Source organism: Saccoglossus kowalevskii, chromosome 6 (assembly GCF_978046115.1).
Source record: "Saccoglossus kowalevskii chromosome 6, keSacKowa6.1, whole genome shotgun sequence".
In the NCBI taxonomy this organism is placed as follows: Eukaryota; Metazoa; Hemichordata; class Enteropneusta; family Harrimaniidae; genus Saccoglossus; species Saccoglossus kowalevskii.
Window position 1 is genome coordinate 23,592,301 of NC_140646.1, and position 21,645 is coordinate 23,613,945.

The following is a 21,645-nucleotide window of genomic DNA, read 5'->3' on the forward strand; positions in this document are numbered from 1 at the left end:
TATGGATATATAATTATTTAACTGTTATATGATAATTTATTGAAAACTAAAATACGACAGTTGAGTAGCTAATATGGACCAATGAAAGAGCTTGTTGTGGAACATCATAGGTCATCATTAGAAAGAACCCGGTATTTGAACTCTGGGTAGGTCAAAGGTTTCATATCCGCTCACGCATGTTTTGGCGGGGTTGAATGTGTCTAAGGTTGTAAAACAGCATAAAGTAACGTGTACATTGCCTGGATAACCATTTCGCAATTCCAGTATGCCGAGAATCGACAACGACCTGAAGCTAGACTTCAAAGATGTGTTATTTCGTCCCAAACGAAGCACACTGAAGAGTAGATCTGAGGTATGTAGTCGAAATGCCGCAACACTGAGTCGAAATGCGGTCGGTTATGTTTTATACAATGTTAAAAATAATTTCTTATAAATACCACCCACGAATTCAGCTGTAATCTCCTAATACTTGTACTTGGTTGATTCCTCTAAATTAGTGTCAATATTATTCAATCTAAAGGAATGTTGACCGTGGCTGATTAGAAAATTAAAGGTCGGTAATCGTCACGTCGCGCATGTGCGACATTTGTGTGGATAAACATTCTAATGGAAATCACAAGTGTGAGTTTTGACTTGGGCTTGACTTGCACTAATTTTTGCCGGTGACTCTTTTGATACCTTCCAATCACCTCAAAATATACCTAAATAAAGCTTGGTAACGTCTCGTTGATCTGCAAAACAATCAAAGTCCCCATCTTTGTTTATATAAGACCCATATCACATGCACATGCGTGCCACGACCATCACCGCCCTTTAATTCTCAAAAGAAAAGTAAACAGAACAAAATATTTGACTGGAATAATTGACAGAAAAAACTACTTCTTCTAAAAATGTCAAAATAAATTATGTGTAATTTTTAACTACTTTTAATACAATAATTTAACCACTTATACCATGGCTTTGTGGAGCATTCACTCATTTTATGTTCTCCCCCTCAGATTGGTGGATCTGTACAAAAATATTGTGTAAACATTTATTGATTCTTGAATTCTTATTTTAAAAATGTGCGAGTATACTTCAAGCATAAATCTGTATTATTCTTGTAAAACCTCAATGATTTTTGCCGAAAATGTGACACTATTTGCAAATTTCATGACACAGTATAAATATAAATATTCCAAGTTTGAGAATATTTACACAGATCAACCCATAGTGGAGTTGAGGTATGTCAAAAATCCAAAATTGTCAACAAGGATAAGCTGTCTATCAATTATTTTCCTCTGACTGTTATTGTTAACAAAGCATTTCCAGTGCCAAATTGTAATTGTGATAGCGATAACAGACTGGCCGGGCCCCTATTCCAGCACCACAGGAAACATAGGCCGAAATACAATTGTGCTTAAATAAATCTCTCAAGACTAAAAGTTGTAAAACTGATCGATATTCATAGTAAAATATCTAAATTGACTTTTGTTTAAGTCATCTGTCTTCTGAAAACGTGTTTTCCGCTTCAAAAAGTGGTAAATTGTCGCCCACCTAGTCAATATTTCAGCGACTGTTACGCCATCTTGGAGATTCTCGAGCTACACGCGACCTCTTCACATGCGTGATCGAGCACCGGATATGACATCATTTTCGTACAGCACAAGTCTTCGCTATATGTGAAAGGTGAGTGCCGACGTTTATTACGTTTATCTTTTTAATTTTCTTGAAAAATATGTAATTTTTGGAAACCATTCATTGTGAGAGTTATTACTAGCTATTGCAGAGCCTGCCGCTTATATCCACTTGATAGGAGCAAGATAGACTGTCTTTTAAAATGAATTCTTGCGTTCGATTTATGTATGTTATCAGCGCAATTGAGCGCAACACAGTTTTCTAAAGCCGGAAGTACTGACCCCTTCACAAGGAAAACACGTGCGACAATGTTTTCGTAGAACGGCGTCTCGCTATTCATTTGAAACAATGGGATGAATAGAGTAGTATCTTAGTAACAAAGACAATGGCATTGCTCACTACTGGAACCAATTTCTAAATCTTAAGTTTAATTAATTTCAATGGTTTAAGTAAATTACAGCTAGATTGGGCTTAACTTGAGGTGGCTCTTTAATGTTGTACACATTGTAGTTAGCACTAAACATGGAATATCATGAGTTCATAAATGCAATAAATATGCTAACAATTTTAGATTAGCACTTCATTATTAAAAAAATCACATACATATGATAGCCGTTATTTGTTGCCATCAATGAGTATACATGTAGTTATTAATCTTGTTTCAGTGCTAATCATGAACAATATTATTACCCACTTGTTCCAACGCATGGTCAGTGGACCAAATGCTAATCTGCGTGTTGTGCTACTGCGAGCTAAACTACATGATCCAACAGTTGTCTGCAGTCCACATTTCAAAGTTACCCATACTATATTTCACTATCTTGATATTTTGCTGAATAGTAGCATGTGTGAAATAGTTCTTGTGGTTATTGAAAGTATTTTTGCCAGTACTAAGGAAAACTGCTATGTTAGCATTCATGACATTGGTGCTAATTTAGTTATTTATGTTCATGATAATTTAAGTACATGTCAACCACTGTTACCAGAAGTATATTGGGAACTTGACAGTTTATTTTATTTTACCAGTACTGGACAGCTTTTTTTAGCTACATCGAGTGAGTCAGAGTCTGAGTTATGAACGGACATTGTTGTGAATTATTTTGAGTTTATTTATTGTGGCTAAATTAACATCCTCGCATTGTAAATGCGTGTCTGTGTATATTACTTTCATGGTATACTTGATGTGAGGAACAATTCCTAATCATGTAGAGCACAGTAAGTCCGATATTGCTAAAAAAATAACTGAGACACTCTAACATGTAGCAGTGGCTTTATTCTTATTAATATTTTACCTGAATTGTTGTATAAACAATTTTTTGCATGATCAATTGTGCTCTACATCATTGGTATTGTATTTGTAATAAAATTTGCATAATATAACTCCACATGGATTTGTGTTTATATCAGTTAATAGTTGAAAGGGTTAATAAATTATGTTTGATAATAAACTATAGGAATTGCACTTCTAATGATGAACCAAGATTTGTTTGAGACGGTCAGTATGGAGGATACGCTAACCAATGGTAAAGTGGTTGATTACTTTAAGGAGTATGGGCGAATGGAAACTGCGAAATGGTTGCAGAGTTGCCATAACGTATCTGAAATATCGTTTGCAACATATCAGAAGTATGTGACACGTGTCATTACTTCATATAGAAAGTTCAATAAAAATAGAAGCAGAGTTTCTGGGCTGGAAGATTTGAACCATTTTCGGCAAAGTACATTAAAATTGCCTGATATGCCAGTGAAGAGGAAGTCATGCTCTCCGAAAGCTACAGAAACAACTCAGCCAGCTGAAGTTTATGGCAGTGTTGCACTCTCTTTGGCACAAGAAGTGTTTACTTTAACTGAAGAGCGACAACAAGATCTGAAGAAACTGAAAGTGGTGAAAGAACAGCTCTCAGAAAAAGATGAGAAGACAGAGGGTTTGAAAAAACGAATTGAAGAGAAATCCAAACAAGCCAAACGAGCACTGGATAGAGAAGACTACTGGCGGAAAAAGTATTCTAAAAGTGCTGCAGCCAGACAACCAGGCAAAAATGAATTGCAGTTACTGAAAGATAGAGTTACTACCCTGGTTGACGAAAACAAACACCTCCAGGAGGAGTTAAATTTATTTAGATGCCAAGAAACAAATGTAGACCTTTACAACACTTCCTCTCGTTGCTACACTGCAGACCTTCAGAGATGTGTCTACACTTTGTTGGAACATCAAGTGGGAAGTCAACATGTTGGTCCTGTGATTCAAGCCTGTTTGAAGTTGGTAGGTAAAACTGCCAATCGTCTTCCGTCAACTTCAACAGTGAATGAAATGAATGTACAGCGGCTGTGGTTGTCCCAGAAGCAAATCTCTGAAGAATGTCTATCTCAAAAGGAAACAACACTGCATTCTGATGAGGCATCAAAATATGGAGATAAATTTGGAGCATTTGCCCTTCGCAATAAGGAGGGAGGTTATCTTTGTCTTGGTTTAAGGGAGATGCCCACAAAATCTGCACAGGATACCTTAGACACTTTCAAATCCATCTTGGATGATATTGATGAACGAAGTCAAGAGACAAGCAATGATGCTGGGAAAAGAATTCTGTGCCAGATTGCCAACACTATGAGTGATAGAGCAGCTACCGAGTGTAAATTTAATAAACTGCTAGAAATTTTCCGTCAAGAAATTCTTCCTGAAATTAAGGCAAATTATGCTGATCTGAATGATGAGGATGGCAAACCTGTGGATGCCATTATGAACTTTTTCTGTGGGCTACACAGTTTGGTTCATATGGCAGAGGCGTCAAAGACCGTGTTTTTGGAGGTGGAAAAGTCCTTTTTCGGTTCAGATTCTGTTAAAGCTGGTGGTGGTGAATCTTTCATGCCTAATGAACCAGGAACTCTCACTTTGGTCAGACTCTCCTGTAAAGCATTTGCTAGAGGAGCAGATGAAAAGTCGGGCTGTTTTCGCAGCTTTAAAACTTTTATTAGTGATTTCTTGAAAGAGAACAAATTTTTTTCTGTTCCCTTAGTTCCTTATCGTGGCAATAGGTTCAATATTTTATTTGCTAATGCTGGTCATGTTTATTTTCTCCATGCTAGGATGAAAAGTTTTCTTTCTATTCAGTCACGAAATCGACTAACAGAATGTGTATTTACTTTACTCAATGAAGATTTCTATGTTGCTGGTTGTAGAGCATTGGGTTTAATTTCTAAGTTTGTGTCTACTCCATTATGGAGATTGCTTGAGAGTAAAGAGGTTCATGTACTAGACATGAACTACTATTACCTACAATTAGTTTCTTTTCTTGAGGATGCTGCCTTGAATGTGGAGAACTTCATGTTGGGCCTTATGGTCCCATTTGAAAATATTGCTGTGAACAAGGATGCTGTCTTGGATGCCTTGGTCATGCACAGTCAAGAGTATGATGGTCACACTCGAATGATTCTGGGGTCCTTGTTACCAGCTCTTGCCAAGTTACTAAAGAAAGAGTTTAAAGATCAGCTTCCTGGTGGCCTTTATGAGGTAATAACACCTGAATTCCGTGAGCAGACGCTTAGTGTTGATAAGCACAATAAGTATGTGGAGCGTCTGTTTGGGTATCTCGATCAACTGATGCGTTTCAGGCCCAATATAACCGTATTAGCCTCAGAGGCCTCTACAATGTTTCTCATGAACAAGACTGATCAGTGGTTATCATCTCAGGATGATGAGACAAGTAAAAAATTGGTTGCTGCTGCCAGGAAGGGAGTGAAGTCTCTCAGAGTTGAATTTCAAAAGAGAAAAGAAGAAATTGAGAGAAGAAGAAGAGAAATTCTGGAAGAACAGAGGCTCAAAGAACAAAAAAAGCTGGAAAAACAGCTGGTCCAATTAGAACAAGACACCCATCAGATGCTTTTTTATGGTCTTTGGCAAACTATGGGTCAAGTTGACTCCATGTTAGAGTCAATGCAGTCAAATAAAGAGAAGGAACAAGCTCTGAAAGCCCAACTGCGTTTTCGAAAAAATGTATTAAAACAAGATGCAGGGGACAAATCTGTCTTCAGCTTTTCTCGTAAACAAGGCAGGAAGAGAGTAAACTTGTCCTGGAATGAATTAGCCAGTAATGTTAAAGTATTAGTCAATCATGCCTGTGATCTGTCGGATTCTCCAGACCCAGAAACCTCTTTCCTTGTCGGCAAAAAGGTGCGACATAGGTTTGAAGAAGGTGGGAAATTGGTAGATTACAGAGGCACAGTTCTTTCGCAGGTATGATCATAACAGACATGATCATTTACCCAGATAAACAAAATGAACATAAAAAATAAAAATAAACAAATGAAAAAATAAAAGTAATAATAATGTGTAAATGTAAGATATGTGTAAATTTTATATTTTTAAGTTAATAAGCACATTACCAGTATCTCACCAGTACATGTATCATGAATTTAAAGTATTTTCATTGGCATATATTGTACCACTCATTCCGCTCCATTCTAGGTAAAATTAAGTCATAAAATTAATTTTTTACTCATTAGTGATGCATTTACATTGTAGTCCATTGGTAATCTCATTGAATCATTATGTGGTAATATTTTACCCGTATGGCAGTTATCTTTGGCACCTCAATAATTATAATACTTTACTATATATTTCAGGTGCCTGGATTCCCGAAATGGTATAATATAGTTTATGAAGGTGACAAAGTGGAGGCAGTATACTCTTACACATTACAGGATGACATGAAAAATGGAGACCTGGAAATAATAGTTTGATTTAATTTTATTGTAAATAAAGGTCAGTTTTGACTCTTGTATGTGAGCTGATAAAGTTACTGTGTCTATCTGTAATTTATAAATGTATGCACATTTATTTTAAACATTGGAATTTGAAACATGTGGGTGAGCTAATCTGAGCACCCTATATTTTGTGTCATGTGTGTATAGAGTTATGTGCATAAACCGTCCATTTGGTATTTTACATACAATTGATATGACGGCATGTGACCCATATCGCATAATCTAGTACATTTAACTTTAAATTACAACTAAATCATTAGTCTGAATAAGACAAACACATAATAATCGTGTTGGAAATTTATTTCATAATAATCAAATGTCATATAACGGACTGTATTTTCTATATTATTGTGCACTTAAGAATTCAACAAGGGAGTTATTGCAGCCCAAATAATTAAATTGTTTGGAATGATTACACATATTTCAAGTATAAACAATGTTATTTGCATAATTTTGGCAGATAAGCTGTTCAGGAAAAAAGTTCTGTAGTTTTACTATAAATAAAGCTCAGTGACACAAAAACGGACGGACAACGGACAGACAACGGACAGTTGCCCAAATGCCATCAACCCACCATGTTGCCGTACTACCTCTTAAAGCCTCCACTATGTTATGGTTAAAAACAAAGAATTACAAAATAGGTGGTTTAGTAGTTGCAGTTCGCGAAGTGGTCCCAGCCGAAACTGCCAACCTGCAACTGGGTACTTTTGGACTGATATTACACCCTATGCATGTGATCAAGATGGAATTCTGGATAATACTGAAATCTTCTTAACAGGTCTAACATATGGCTACATTTTTTCGTTAATTTAATATGTAATTGTGCTCTAGTTGATGATTGTTTGCCTAAAATGGAAAAAATATCCAAAATTGGAGATTTGAGAGGCAGCCATATTGACTAATTAGCATATTTTGATTTCTTTTGTGTTGATTAGTGGTCAGACATACCACCTCCTTCAGATGCCATGAACTGTTTTGAAGAAATTAACATAACAATAAAAGTGTCTGTTATACCTAATTGTGATATGGACACTGAAATCACAGCGAATATGCTACATGTATATATCAACGTTGTACATTAAATCACTTGCAAGTGTTGTCAACTTACTGGGAATCCTGGGTGAAATGTCGGCGTCTCACTCGCGATTTTATGTGCCAATTCTTATACCGGTAACAGTGTGTGTTGTGCATCATACATGTAATACATACATACTAGTACATACATCATACATACATTGTCTATTGGTGTGTCTGGTGACCGTTCTTAGCAAAAATGATAAATATTCAACCTTCAGTTTCACATCACATTTAATGTGATAAGGCTATTGTGTATGGTGACTTTGACATTCTAGAACAGTATTTTGACCAGATTTGGTGATCTTTAAAAGTAGTTTTGCTCAGTATTATAGTTCAGAGGTTTATAGTGTGTTGTACAGGTATGTAGTATACCATAGTTTTTAGCATTACCCGGTAGTTAAAAAATTACAATAATATTTTGGTTTGTTCTAAGTATGCCAGATGGGTGTTTCAAATCCCTAACCCTAACCCTACAATCGAGAGCTACTGTGTGTTCTTGGCTTTCCTTTCGTAACATTACGATTCATTGTATTTATGTTTGCCATTCTATTTTTAGGTTGATTTAACAAGAGAATTTATATTTAGAAACTCCAAAAAAGTGTACAATGGTATCCCGATTATTGCTGCTAATATGGATTCAGTAGGAACATTTGAAATGGCAAAAACCTTTGCATCTGTAAGTTTTTTTTTACTTGTTTTTTTTTCAGTCACTATCATGACATTTTAAAAATTTTGTTTTGTTATTTATTTCTGTTGAAACTCAAACTTTTATTTTGTGCCAATTACTGTAGAATACTTTATTTTCGCTATTTTCGCTGAAGGGCTGCTTCAGTGAAAATAAATTCCAGCGAATATACATTTATTCATGTCTCACATTCAACTGATCAAAAATCAGTGAAAATAAATTCCATACAAAACACCCAAAAAGCTTTTTCAGCGAAAATTAATTCTAGTTAAAATAAAGTATTTCACAGTAGTTGATTTTTATCTTATTTTTTATGCAAATTAGCCATGTTTTGCTCACAAAAAATGCCTTTCTTATTTTACTTTTGATGTCATACGTAGCTGCCAGAAAATCCAATATAATGACAAACTTACAATTCATACTCATTATTTCACCATCTTCCTCGGATACTGTAAAAACATTTATTTTCACTATTTTGATGTTTTTAGCATATTCACTGTGTTTTAATTTCATGAATTTGTCAAGGATACAATGAGTTTTGTTATTTTTTTACATGTTCCTGTAGATTTGATTTAGAGGATTTTACTTACATGTATCAGTGAAAATAGTGAAATTAAAACCAAGTGAATAATTGATGCATTTACAGTAGCAGAGATAACTGGTATATAGCCAAGTCAACAGGCGATTTGATAAGTCTGTATTATAAATCCATGATTGTGATAAAAATAACTCTTCTTAACTGTTAAAAAAAATAAACTAAAGTAAAAATCCCAACAGTAACCTACCTACACAATATTCTTAACTGTTATTGAATTTAATTTTTTGTAATTTTAGTTTAAGCTAATCCAGTTGTAATTTTAGTTTAAGCTAATCCAGTTGTAATTTTTGTTTAAGCTAATCCAGTTGTAATTTTAGTTTAAGCTAATCCAGTTGTAATTTTAGTTTAAGCTAATCCAGTTGTAATTTTAGTTTAAGCTAATCCAGTTGTAATTTTTGTTTAAGCTAATCCAGTTGTAATTTTTGTTTAAGCTAATCCAGTTGTAATTTTAGTTAGCTAATCCAGTTGTAATTTTTGTTTAAGCTAATCCAGTTGTAATTTTAGTTTAAGCTAATCCAGTTGTAATTTTTGTTTAAGCTAATCCAGTTGTAATTTTAGTTTAAGCTAATCCAGTTGTAATTTTAGTTTAAGCTAATCCAGTTGTAATTTTAGTTTAAGCTAATCCAGTTGTAATTTTTGTTTAAGCTAATCCAGTTGTAATTTTTGTTTAAGCTAATCCAGTTGTAATTTTAGTTAGCTAATCCAGTTGTAATTTTTGTTTAAGCTAATCCACTTGTAATTTTAGTTTAAGCTAATCCAGTTGTAATTTTAGTTTAAGCTAATCCAGTTGTAATTTTTGTCATTCCACAGCATTGTTTATTTACCACTATCCATAAACACTATTCCATTGACGAATGGAAGGAATTTGCAGACAATAATCCCAGTATTATAGAGGTAGGTTGGATTTTATAATCATTGTATCATGTAATTCCTGACTTCTGAGCTGCTAATAGCTACTCATTTGCATAACCATTCCGAGGTTTAAAAGCGTGGGGGCGCACTGCGAGTGAGGTTGTTTTTACGAAAGTTCCAGAAATTCTAAAATTTACCAAAATCGTGTATAACTTGCAGTAATAGACGAAAGGCGAAGCTTATTGAAATATCACTCCATTGAAGCCTGACTATCATGAAATATCGAGTAAGCCCCATCGTATTTTGCAAAACCGTTGTATGTAAAGTTGAAATTTACTTTTTCATTTTTTAACAAGGTGCCAGGAATTGAAAAAAAAACGCCACCAATAATAATTATGTGTACATATCATATACTTATTTGTTACGAACTATACCGGTATGTAAATACATACTATAATCTGTGTTTTTTCATTATGTTACCATCATAATTTCATTTCAGAACAGGTGCCTAAAAATTGGTGGCTGATTTCATGGGCAAGGGTAGAATGTGGTGCAACATCTGAACATTTGTTATCCACTCCCTCAACATAAATTCTGTGTCCTTCTAGCCTCCAGTATTTCATATTTAATGAAGTTGCTTACGCTTTTTGGTCGCTGCGCCACACTAAATCCTCATCTTTGTTTTGGGGGTTCATAGTTATTAAGTATCGCACAGTTTCCTGCAAGTTCTTGATTTTCTCTACTCTCAGTTCTGTCTGCGTGTTGCAATTGCTTGAGTAACTTTTGAAAATGTCAGGTCGGGGGTGAACTGACATTTTCGAATTTCATTTTTCTTCCATTCACTAATTTTGATAATTCTATGTTGAACATGCATATATAAACATGGCCATTCATAGGTTTAGTTATCATTATCATTATCGATTGTATGTCTCTTGAAAATAAGTGTGGCAGCTGACATTCCTTTATTTGGCCATCATCTCATGTTCTCAGTATGGATTTAAAGTAATGTTAAATTCAAATCAATATTTAAAATCTTCTCTCTTTTTATTTCAACAGAATATAGCCTGTAGTGCGGGTACAGGTGAATCTGATAGGGACAAAATACGTAAGATCATAGAGGCTGTGCCCAAGATCAATTACATATGCCTGGATGTTGCTAACGGTTACTCAGAGTACTTTGTTGAGTGTGTGAAACAAGTCAGAGCGGAATTTCCAAAACATACTATAATGGTATGTACTCAACAAATTTATTCATATCTGTAGATGAGTAAGCACAGGTTAAGTCTGTCAGAAAATAAGTATGCAACTTAGAAAATGCTTGATGTTAAAATTAAAACCCCAGCAAGTCAAATCGTGTCCCCCTAAGTTGCAGTATACAGTATGGTCAACTTGTTGACCCCCTAAGTATCCCCAAAGTAATAAATTTCAATGACACTAATTTAATAATACATATTTGTTAAAGTTTCTAATGTGGTGTGTAGACACAATTCATAAAATAATACAGCAGCCCAGATGACATATCATGACTGATTTTTGAAATCTTGGTTCTAATCAATTTTAATTTTTTAAACCATGAAAAACTCACAAACTTACAGAGGTGTCTAATATCGATACTACTGTGGAATACTTTAGTTTCGCTGGAATTAATTTTCGCTGAAAAGGATTTGTGGGCGTTTTGCTTGGAATTTATTTTCACTGATTTTTGATGAGTTCAATGTGAAATATAGGAAAAAAAGTATATTCGCTGGATTTTATTTTCACGGAATCATCCCTTCAGCGAAAATAGCGAAAATAAATTCCAAGCGAAAATAAAGTAATCTACAGTATTCCCCTACTTTCGACCTCACCAATGAATTATGATAATAATAACTTTTTATTTAATCACCATGTTTTTATCAATTGTTAGCAATGGATGAAATGATTGGTTTGATCAGAATTACAGCTGAGTACTCAGTGGAGTTTAATTTTATACTTTTCTTTCAATTTGTGTACATATTGGTTCAACAACAAAGAACATTAATCTAGCCCAAAGCTGTTTTCCTGGTATATTCACAGTTGCCTACCAGCTATTTTCTACATCCCTGTACATGAACATTTCACCCCATGTGTATTCACTTAGTATCACAAAGGTTGTTTTGGCACAGTATCACATGGATTAAAGAAAAGCGTCCCATGACCTTTAAATTTAAAAATGCATTTTTACATTACTTTTTACCATTTTGTTCCATGGAAACCTTGCATGCACAACAATTTTATTCATAGTTGGTCACATGACATCAATGAAATTGTCATGCCAGTTTTGTAGCACTTATCTAAAAACAATAATGTGTTTAGTAGGTTTTTACAAAGAATTGTGTTAAGGTAGAAGCCTAGTCATAATTTTTGACAAAATTGGTCATAAATCGCATGTCAATGTTCATTAGTTTATTATGTACAATCATGAAGCTAATGTCCCATGGTATAATGAAATAGCATTATTTTGTGTGTTACAGTAATGCTTTTTGAGAAACGTGTCCTAATATTTCTTGAAAATTACATTTTCTGACACTTTATAAAACCCAGATTTTTTAAATAATTCAGAACAACAAAAAGTACTCCATCATTAACAATATATGATTTTTTCAGCCTATGTCACCAGGTTAGATTTTGAGATATTGCATAATATCTCTGCCATAGGAACATGTGGTAAAAGTGTTATAATAGTGTCAAAATAGTGACTTTCCACTAAAATACAACCATCATTTTCTCAACAACAAAAAAAGGCTGTTGACCCCAAAGTTTTTTTTAAGTCAATATCCTTGTATTGTGTTGGAGTACAATTTATTGCAAAATGAATATATTCTGGGTTTAGAGTAGGCTTCTACCTTAACCCCCATATTCTGAACCAACCCCCCCCCCCCCCCTTCCGAAATAGAACATGTAATATATTGCAAGTTCCAGTTCATTTTCTTAACAGGACTTGCTACACAAAATGCTAACATAATCCCTTGTTTCTACCCTAATATGTGTAGGAAGTCAGAAGGGGAGAAAATTTACATGGCTCATCCCCATTATTATATCTTTTATTTCAGGCTGGCAATGTTGTTACTGGTGAGATGGTTGAAGAGTTGATTTTAGCCGGTGCTGATATTATTAAAGTTGGTATAGGACCAGGTTCTGTGTGCACCACACGTAAAAAGACTGGCGTTGGATATCCACAGTTAAGTGCTGTGATCGAATGTGCCGATGCTGCTCATGGTCTGGGTGGTCATATTATTTCTGTGAGTATGAACATGTCACGCTTTAGTACTGTAATAACTGATCTCTGGGTTTCAGTACCGTTAAAATCCTATTGTAAACCGCGGTTTATACATGTATTACAATGTATGAAATAAAAAATTGGGATCAACAGCTCAAGTTCGGGGTGCGGTTTCTATTACGTACATATTGCAATCACTAAATGGGCGTGGTCATTTTTTCCCCACATCACTTGCACAAAACAAACAATACACCGTACATCTTTTGAATATAAGGGTAACTCCAATTTAGATGTCAGGGAAGAGTGATAAGCGTCACGTCACAAAGAAACTGTTCACATGAAAAAAAAATACTATATTAGTATATTTAATGTAATATGCATTTATTTTTTTTATTTTCTTCGTAACGGAAAGTATATTCTGACACGAGTTTCAAATAAAAACAAACATTAATGCATTGCTTAGTAGAAAATGATCATGGTACAACACTAAACAAGTACGGTACCGTTGTACGGTAACGCAATCCGGCCATTCTTCGGCTCACAAGTGATAGACTTACTTGTTTTCGAAGTGTTGAAATTGTTGATTATTACTCAGTAGTGATTATAATAACGCACGAAAAATAAATTTGTTTGATTGTAATCAAATGCAAGTAAAATTCAACTTAGTTTCATCGTAAGCGAATTATTTCGATCACATGTAAACGACCGATGCGATACGACATCTGCCATGTAGTTTGAATGCACACGAGACGTTACTTGACCAGATAGATCAAGTCGCTAATTAACCAATCAAAATGCTGGATGGTGCCCACATGTTCAAATTACCTTAGTTCATTTAAATATGTTAATGACAGGTCACCGACTTCAAGTGAAAAGAAACGCGGAAGCTATTTACCGATAATGTAGTGCGATCTTTTGCCTTTGGGAAAACGACATGACTTTTTTTTTAAATCAAGAAATTAGTTGTTTTCGAAAGATAAACTGAGCATTGAAAAAGAATTTAACAGTTTCTCGGTGATAACTGCTCATTGTCGAAAATTTGCGACACACTGACGTATTCATAAGGAGTATATTGACAAAAGTTGTCGCAAGAACAAAAGCGTGTTTGACATCCTAACACTACTGAACAATAAAAAGGTGTGAATATTTTAGGCACGTTGCCGAAACAAATGAATAGGATTATGAACAATGTACCAGCTGGTTGAAACAAAGTCAATCACGGTCTTGTTGAATTGGGGGTGCGGTTAGTAATGGGTACTTTTCATGTTTTCAATTTTTGTTGAGAACTCTTTAACACTGAAGCCAAAATCAGGGGTGCGGTTACTATTCGGAATGCGGTTTATAATAGGATTTTAACGGTAGGACTTCTATGAGTTTATTCTAAACATCATTAAATGATCTGATTCAAACTCGCACAAAAATAGGGCTCCCAATGTATTTTAATTGTCTTAATTATCAGTGCATTTAATTTGACCATAGCGTTATTTGCTGTATAAGACTATTCTGGATTGCATACTACGTCATATCTCTCTCCCTCACCCAAAATTGACTAAATAGACTCAATGAGGCCAAAGGCTTAAACAGTACTCATTTTGCTCAACCTCACGCCTGCTTCCGCTTTTCAATCGCTTTTTTTTACTCGCTTTTGCGACAACTTGTTTAATTCGACAAAACTGAAAATGGGCAATAGCGTTAATTACAGATCATTTTAAAAGTGTGAAACTTTTAGAAGGCATTGTGGAAAAACTATTCAATGGAAATACTACAAACTTTTGTTCTATAATCATAGTGAATATATGTTTTAAACAAGTCAAACGTTCAGAAGTTAACCAAAAACGTTGTTGTACGATCTTTTTGCTTTGAATTTTATGGGAAAACAGCATGATATTTTTTAAATGAAAAAATTAGTTGTTTTCAAAAGATAAACTGAGCTTTTGTCAAATAATTTAAGATTGTTTAGTAATAACAGCTCATTGTCTAAACGAAGCTTACCCATTTACACTAGTCACAATAAACATCATATTCTTGAATAGGTAAAACGGTAAAACTTAAATTAGACTATTTTAGACGTCAGGAATGATTGAATGTCTGAAAAATGACACCAAAATATTAAAAAAAAAAAACCTTAAACAAATACCGAAAAAGAGCCCTGGGCGATTTCTTGGTCCCATTTTTTTTTTTTTTTAAACCCAAACCACCGTTTAATGGCCCAGGTTGAATTTACGGCAGGATCGGTACTTCAGAATTCTGTATACAGAATCACCAATAGTTTGAACTTAGTGTGAAATAAAAAGCCTTGAATGTTTTTCTGATACTTCTGTTTAATGCTGCGAATATATATACCAAGGGTGATATAAATGGTGTATATTTTGTCTCTTTCCCTAGGATGGTGGCTGCACATGTCCAGGAGATGTATCCAAAGCATTCGGTATGTACACAATATCAGGTGCTTCACCTCCCTGAATTAGCATTGATAGTATTATTAGTCCCTGTTCCGATGAAGTCCGAAAACGGGGACTATTAATTTGGGTTCGTTCCATCTGTCTGTACGTCTGTACTATATCTCAGACACCCATTGACAGATTTCATTCAAACTTTACATGAAGACAATACATAATGTCTTACATATGCGCGTCAAGTTACTTTATGATCGGAGCAAAAACGGCCGACTGGCGGCCATTTTGGATGTAAAATTTGCTATTTCTGATACCTAAACGTGTCCGCAGAAGTTTCTCGGAGATGACTGGGCCGATTTGGATCAAAGTTAGTATGATGATCATACATATTGGGTTGTAGGTGCACGTCATTTTTTGTGTGTGATTCGAACAAATATGGCCAACTGGCGGCCATCTTGTTTTTCATTGTACCCATGCTACATTATCTTGAATGCAATGAACATTTCTGTTTAAATTTTGTACAAAGATAGTATACCAAGAGATACATCTGCGCCAACATGATTTTTGTGATTTGATTCAATATCAAATTGACTGATGCCCAAATTTCACATAAAAGTGCTAAATCGTCATTTTTACATGTCTGAGGCTGTTTCTCAGAGATGACTAGGCCTTTTTGGATCAAAGTTGGTATGGTGATCATACATATTGGGTTATAGGTGCACTTCATATTTTTTCTGTGATTCAAACTGGTGGCCATTTTGTTTTTCATGATACCCATGCCTACGGTACTTTCCCATGAATGCAATGAACATTCCTGTTTAAATTTTGTACAAAGACAGTATACCAATAGATACATCAACATGAACATTATTTTCGTAATTTGATTCAATAATTTGAATCATAATTTTTTTCAAATCCATCTCCTATGAATGGTTTCAATCTAATCTCAATGACTTCATCAACATCAAATTGATATGTCAGATCACAAAATTTTGGATGGGGACTGTTTTATTAACAATGACTTGTTATTACATGTCATGGACATACCTGAATCCATCACATCAAACTGTATACATATCAAGGATTTATAAATTGAGGATATGCAAATGATGTGCTATGTGATGATGTTCTCATGCAAATTAAAGGAGATGCATGAATTGCCAGATGATCACAAAAAAAACATACTTTTCATAAACATACTTTTCTAAAAATTCTGATGCAAATGATCAAATCTATGAATAAGCTCAGATTTTTATTTTGGACTGTGCTTATTCCCAAAGCGTATATTCTGTGTGTTTTGCATTGTTAAATATGCTGTTAAATCATACGTATTTCATTTAACGCATTAGAAACTTTTCATTGTCACTATTAGTAAGAAATAAAATAACTTCACATATACATGGATACTGTAAAATACTTTTTCGATTGGAATTAATTTTCGCTATTTTCACCGAAGGAATGACTCAGTGAAAATAAAATCAAGGGAATATTCTTTTTTCCCTATATTTCACATTTAACTGGTCAAAAATCAGTGAAAATAAAATCTATGTAAAACACCCAAAAAGTCTTTTCAGCAAAAATTAATTCCAGTTTAAATAAAGTATTTCACAGTATTCACATGCAAGTTTCATTTCCTTACAGATGTGTGATCATGTATACCAGTATAAGTTGTTCACTCATGTAACAATAGATGCTTGTTTTTTTTTATTTACACAGTTGACATACAAAAAATAAAACTCATATACATGTTGTGGTTCACAGGTGCCGGTGCTGACTTTGTTATGTTAGGTGGGATGTTGGCAGGACATGATCAGTCAGGTGGCGAGACTATAGAGAAAAATGGAAAGAGGGTCAAACTATTTTACGGCATGAGTTCAGCCACTGCAATGAAAAGACATACTGGAGGCGTGGCAGAGTACAGGTGAGCAGTTCAGTTATGCCTTGCAGATTTTGTTTAATATGAACGTGTGTGAGTTTCGTGCGAATCATATTGTTTTTATAAAACATGAATTCTCAAAATTTTGTAACTGAAGATGTTCTTCAAGATCACTATGATTTTCTCAATGAGTCATTTGCATATAATTAGACACATCAAATAACGGTATTGGCCAAGCAGCACCGCAGAATAATTAATTCATTTTCATAAAATAATAAAATTATTCCTACCTACCCTACTTTTGTTTTCAATATCACCAGAAACAAAGTATTAATTTTATGTGACCTAATCATATAAAACACCCACATTTTTTATATGTATCCATGGTGATAGTGCTTGGACATAAATGCTATTACTGATTATTCTGCAAAAGATGAATATTTACTCACCACCAGTTAATGTGAAATGCAGTGTGGATTGACAAAAATTAAATATCATGTTAGTCCTTTAAAAAAAAAAAGAAAAGATTTTGCGTCCCATCATCACGTGTCAGTCTGAAACTTTTTTTTTTGAAATTTTGTGTACCTGTAAAACATTATCATTACGGAAATGTTTGTTTCCTTTTCAAATCAATAAATTGTAAAAGTTGAAAATGTATCTTGCTGTTCTGGGATTGAATAATCTTAAATTACACCACATAATTTTTCAATTTGCTGTGGACAAGGGGAAAAATCTCTTTTGTTTGGCTATAGTGAATACCATGTATAACATGCCGATCACTGCAGTGTGGTGTAAAAAGTGAGCAGATCAAAAACCCCTATATCTTCAGTGTAATGTACCTCACTGCCAAACCTTTTTTATTGTACGTGCTGCCTGAAGGCGTGGCGGCAACAAAGTTACTATACAAGCGTGCGAAGGTATAATTGTACTCAGTGTTACTTCAGTAATAGTTACACTGTCAACACTTCCCCATCATTATGTCATACTGTGGAAATATGCATCTGGTAAATACAGACTCGCCAGAAAGTATTTACGCACCTGTCATTTGATCGTTTTCGTAACTAAAAATAACAATTCCGGGTAACATGATGTGTTGACTTTAAAATATACTAAATTTAAGAAGAACTAGTGCATTTTAGTCAAAATAAAATGGTTGATTTGTGTTTAGTTTTTTTGTATGTAGACGTTTTTTCAGTGAGCGAAAATCGCCATGGTTAACTCTATGGGAGCGCGCTCATTTGCATGTCATTTGCATCTCATTAAAACTTCGCGCCATAAAACATGTGCGATAGTCATGTCCTTTCTCATGCAAATTTGAACCAATTGGGAAGCTGAAATTATTTCAACACGCGCTTCTGGGCGGGAATACCTGTCAGTTGTAGTTCATGAATATTCCTATCGAGGTCATAGTGTCAGATACGTATTTTTTATTTACAAACATTGAGCCATGCCGAAAGTTAGGGAATTGTCAGAATTTACTAAAGGGAACATTGAAGCACTGTATACAAAAGGAGTGTCTAATAGGGAAATTGCAAGAAGACTGGGAATTTCTGAAGGCTCCATACGTTTCAACCTGCGAAAACTTCGTCTGCGAGGTAGTATGGTCAATCGTCGTCGATCAGGTCGACCAAGTCGTACAACGCAACCCAAAGACCAGCTACTCATCAGCTCGAGTTTAGCGAATCGGTTTCACACCGCCCGTGATTTGCGTGCCAATTTTAATCAACTCACTGGGAAAAGATTGAGTTTGAGCACTATAAAATCAAGACTATATAAGGATGGTAATCTTCGCGGCTATGTTGCAAAAAAGAAACCAAAACTACAACCTCGACACATCGCAGCGCGGTTGCAATTTGCCAGACAACACATCAACTGGACTCCGGTGCAGTGGGCTCAAGTTATCTGGTCGGACGAATCAAAGTTTACGGTGTTTCGTAGCCGTGGAAGATTATTTGTACGTCGGAGACCAGGTGAAGAGTACGAGCTGAAATGCATTAAACCTACAATAAAATTTGGTGGTGGTAGCGTCATGGTGTGGGGATGTTTTTCGGCTACCGGCTTAGGGTCGCTGGTCCGTGTACCGACGACCATGAACCGATGGAAATATTTGGATATCCTGCAAAACGAAATGATACCGTCGGCACTAAGACTCGTTGGACCCAATTTTCATTTCCAACAGGATAATGCCCCCGTTCACACAGCATTGGCAGTGAGGGATTTTCTAAATAATCCACAAGAGTACGGATATCTTTTCGACAACTTTACCACTTTGAATTGGCCTGCACAGTCTCCAGATTTGAACCCTATAGAGAACCTTTGGGAGTTGATCGATTTAGAGGTGCATTCCCGACCAGTTGCTAACATCGAGGATTTATACGCGAGTATAATGGAAGCTTGGGGACAGTTCCAGGTGAACATGTGTCGGAAACTCGTCGATACCATGCCAAAACGGCTCAGAGAAGTCATCCAGCGAAGAGGTGGACACACGCATTATTGACAATCGCCGCGTTCTATGTCTTCATGAATATTCAAGAGCTTGCGTTTACACGGTATTCTCCATAGAGAATTCAAACGTTTTTTCACTGTTTCGTTCAGACTGCCGTTTTTATTCAATCCTGCATGACAATGACAATTTTGATGTTTTTATTGTGTGTAAAAACGCATATTTTATTAGATATATAAATATATTTATTCAAACCGTTATTGAGTTTATTTTATTGTATGATATCGTAGGTAGTAGCTGTCTGTAGTGTGGTGCGTAAATACTTTCTGGCGGGTCTGTATATAATCTCACAATATTATGTTGATTTCAGCTGACACATGTGATTACTGTGGTTTAGATTAATACAAAACTCTGGCAGTATCGTAATCACTAATGTCTGCTGACGTCAATCAAAGTGAAGATATTGTGGGATTATCTATAAATATTTACATGTACATGTACCAGTAAGTTGTGAAACTGTACTGGTCATGAGATGAAACCTATATTTGATCACACTACTTCATTGTATATTCTATCAAATTCCTTTTCAATGACAAACATTTCAGTTTCTATGCTATAATCTCCAACCCCCCTACTACAGGATTTTACACCACTTGGATGTAACCATGGTGACAGTTAATTAATTTACTAATATAATTGATGTTATTGCTAATGAGTGTTTAGGCAAATCACCTTTGGTTTCCCTATGTGATGTTTATTTTTCTAAATTCACTTTCAGAGCTTCTGAAGGAAAAACTGTCGAAGTGGAATACCGAGGCGATGTTGAACACACGATTCTTGATATCCTCGGTGGAGTTCGTTCTACGTGTACATACGTAGGGGCACAAAAACTCAAGGAACTGAGCAGACGTACAACTTTTATACGCGTCACCCAGCAAACCAATGATATATTTGGCAATAAAACATAGAAGTCATACAAGACACGTACTTGTTATAATAATAGATATCTGCTCATCTAGGTCATCTTTAAGCGTTATAGTCAGTGATGTTGTCTTATAGAAAATTTAGATATAATTTACATAATTGCAGTGCCTCATTTGTGAAATATTCATGATCTAATTCTATGCTTAGCAGGGGTAAAAATGAATTTCAGAACATATTCTTTTTTTAGTTAAATGCTTACTACTACCGACTTTTGCAGTTGTATTCTATTAATGATATGCTTTCTTGCTATGTACAAGTGCATGAGATGGCAGTGTTGTATTAGTACTTCCCTACTTTGTTTAATGAGGAAACTGATAATTGTGGATAACTTAATTGCCATGACATTTCAAAAACGACTGAAATTTGATTTTAAATTACAGAGAATACTCAAATTGATAATCATTGCATTCATGAACACTCAAAATGTATAGCAGTACATATATAACGCAATTTTTAAAACTACATCTCACTATTTTGTTTTATTTATACTATTGCCATAAGCTACACTAATTCTGATTGAACGTGTCCAATTACAGAACCATGTGCTCTACTGGATGTGTAACATGCTGTATTATACAACTGATTTAAACTTGATGAGACGTAACATGATCAAGACAATAATACATTTCTGGTAATTTTAATTTATGTTCAAATGTGTGAATTGAAGTGAATAAACAAATATTTCAACTTGTGATTTATTCATAAGTCTACTAAGTGATAGATAACTCTCCATCTTCAAATAAAAAATTGTAATAGATTAATTGGATGCTGTGTTCCTTTAATAAGCAGCAACAGCTGTGATTCTGGTCATACGAGTGACTGTCATTGTCAAGGTTTTACTTTTCCGACGACTTCTTGAAAATTACAATTCTTATTGCTTTGATACCTGGCATATATGTACCTTAGGCAGATTTCTTAGATTTGTTTATTTAGTGATGATATCTTCAAGTCAGATTGCTTTGATACTATAAATATTGTTCATTTTCTAATATCTTCAGTTCTTTAATTGAAATGTGCATTGCAAACAGTAGAGCAATCTCGGCCGACTGGCTGCTTGTTTTAAAAATGTAACTACACAGCGTAAAAGCATAGGGAAATTAGACACTTAACCTATCAAG

At 34.8% G+C, this 21,645-nt stretch overlaps 1 protein-coding gene across 1 annotated transcript; it reads left to right on the forward strand.

The window, feature by feature from the left end:
* Positions 1-151: 151 nt before the first annotated feature.
* Positions 152-21,225, forward strand: LOC100375673 (GMP reductase 2-like). Its single transcript, XM_002735052.3, has 8 exons — positions 152-352; positions 8,012-8,131; positions 9,549-9,632; positions 10,647-10,820; positions 12,662-12,850; positions 15,214-15,256; positions 16,986-17,145; positions 20,322-21,225. The coding sequence occupies exons 1-8, from the start codon at positions 266-268 to the stop codon at positions 20,509-20,511; spliced, it is 1,047 nt and encodes a 348-aa protein (XP_002735098.1). The 5' UTR covers positions 152-265; the 3' UTR covers positions 20,512-21,225.
* Positions 21,226-21,645: the final 420 nt, after the last annotated feature.

Bases quoted from the DNA above. Each gene is read 5' to 3' on its own strand.
- LOC100375673 (XM_002735052.3), top strand. From the start codon at position 266: ATGCCGAGAATCGACAACGACCTGAAGCTAGACTTCAAAGATGTGTTA. The intron at 8,132-9,548 runs GTAAGTTTTTTT...GTCATTCCACAG, and splicing joins TGGCAAAAACCTTTGCATCT to CATTGTTTATTTACCACTAT. The intron at 17,146-20,321 runs GTGAGCAGTTCA...ATTCACTTTCAG, and splicing joins GGAGGCGTGGCAGAGTACAG to AGCTTCTGAAGGAAAAACTG.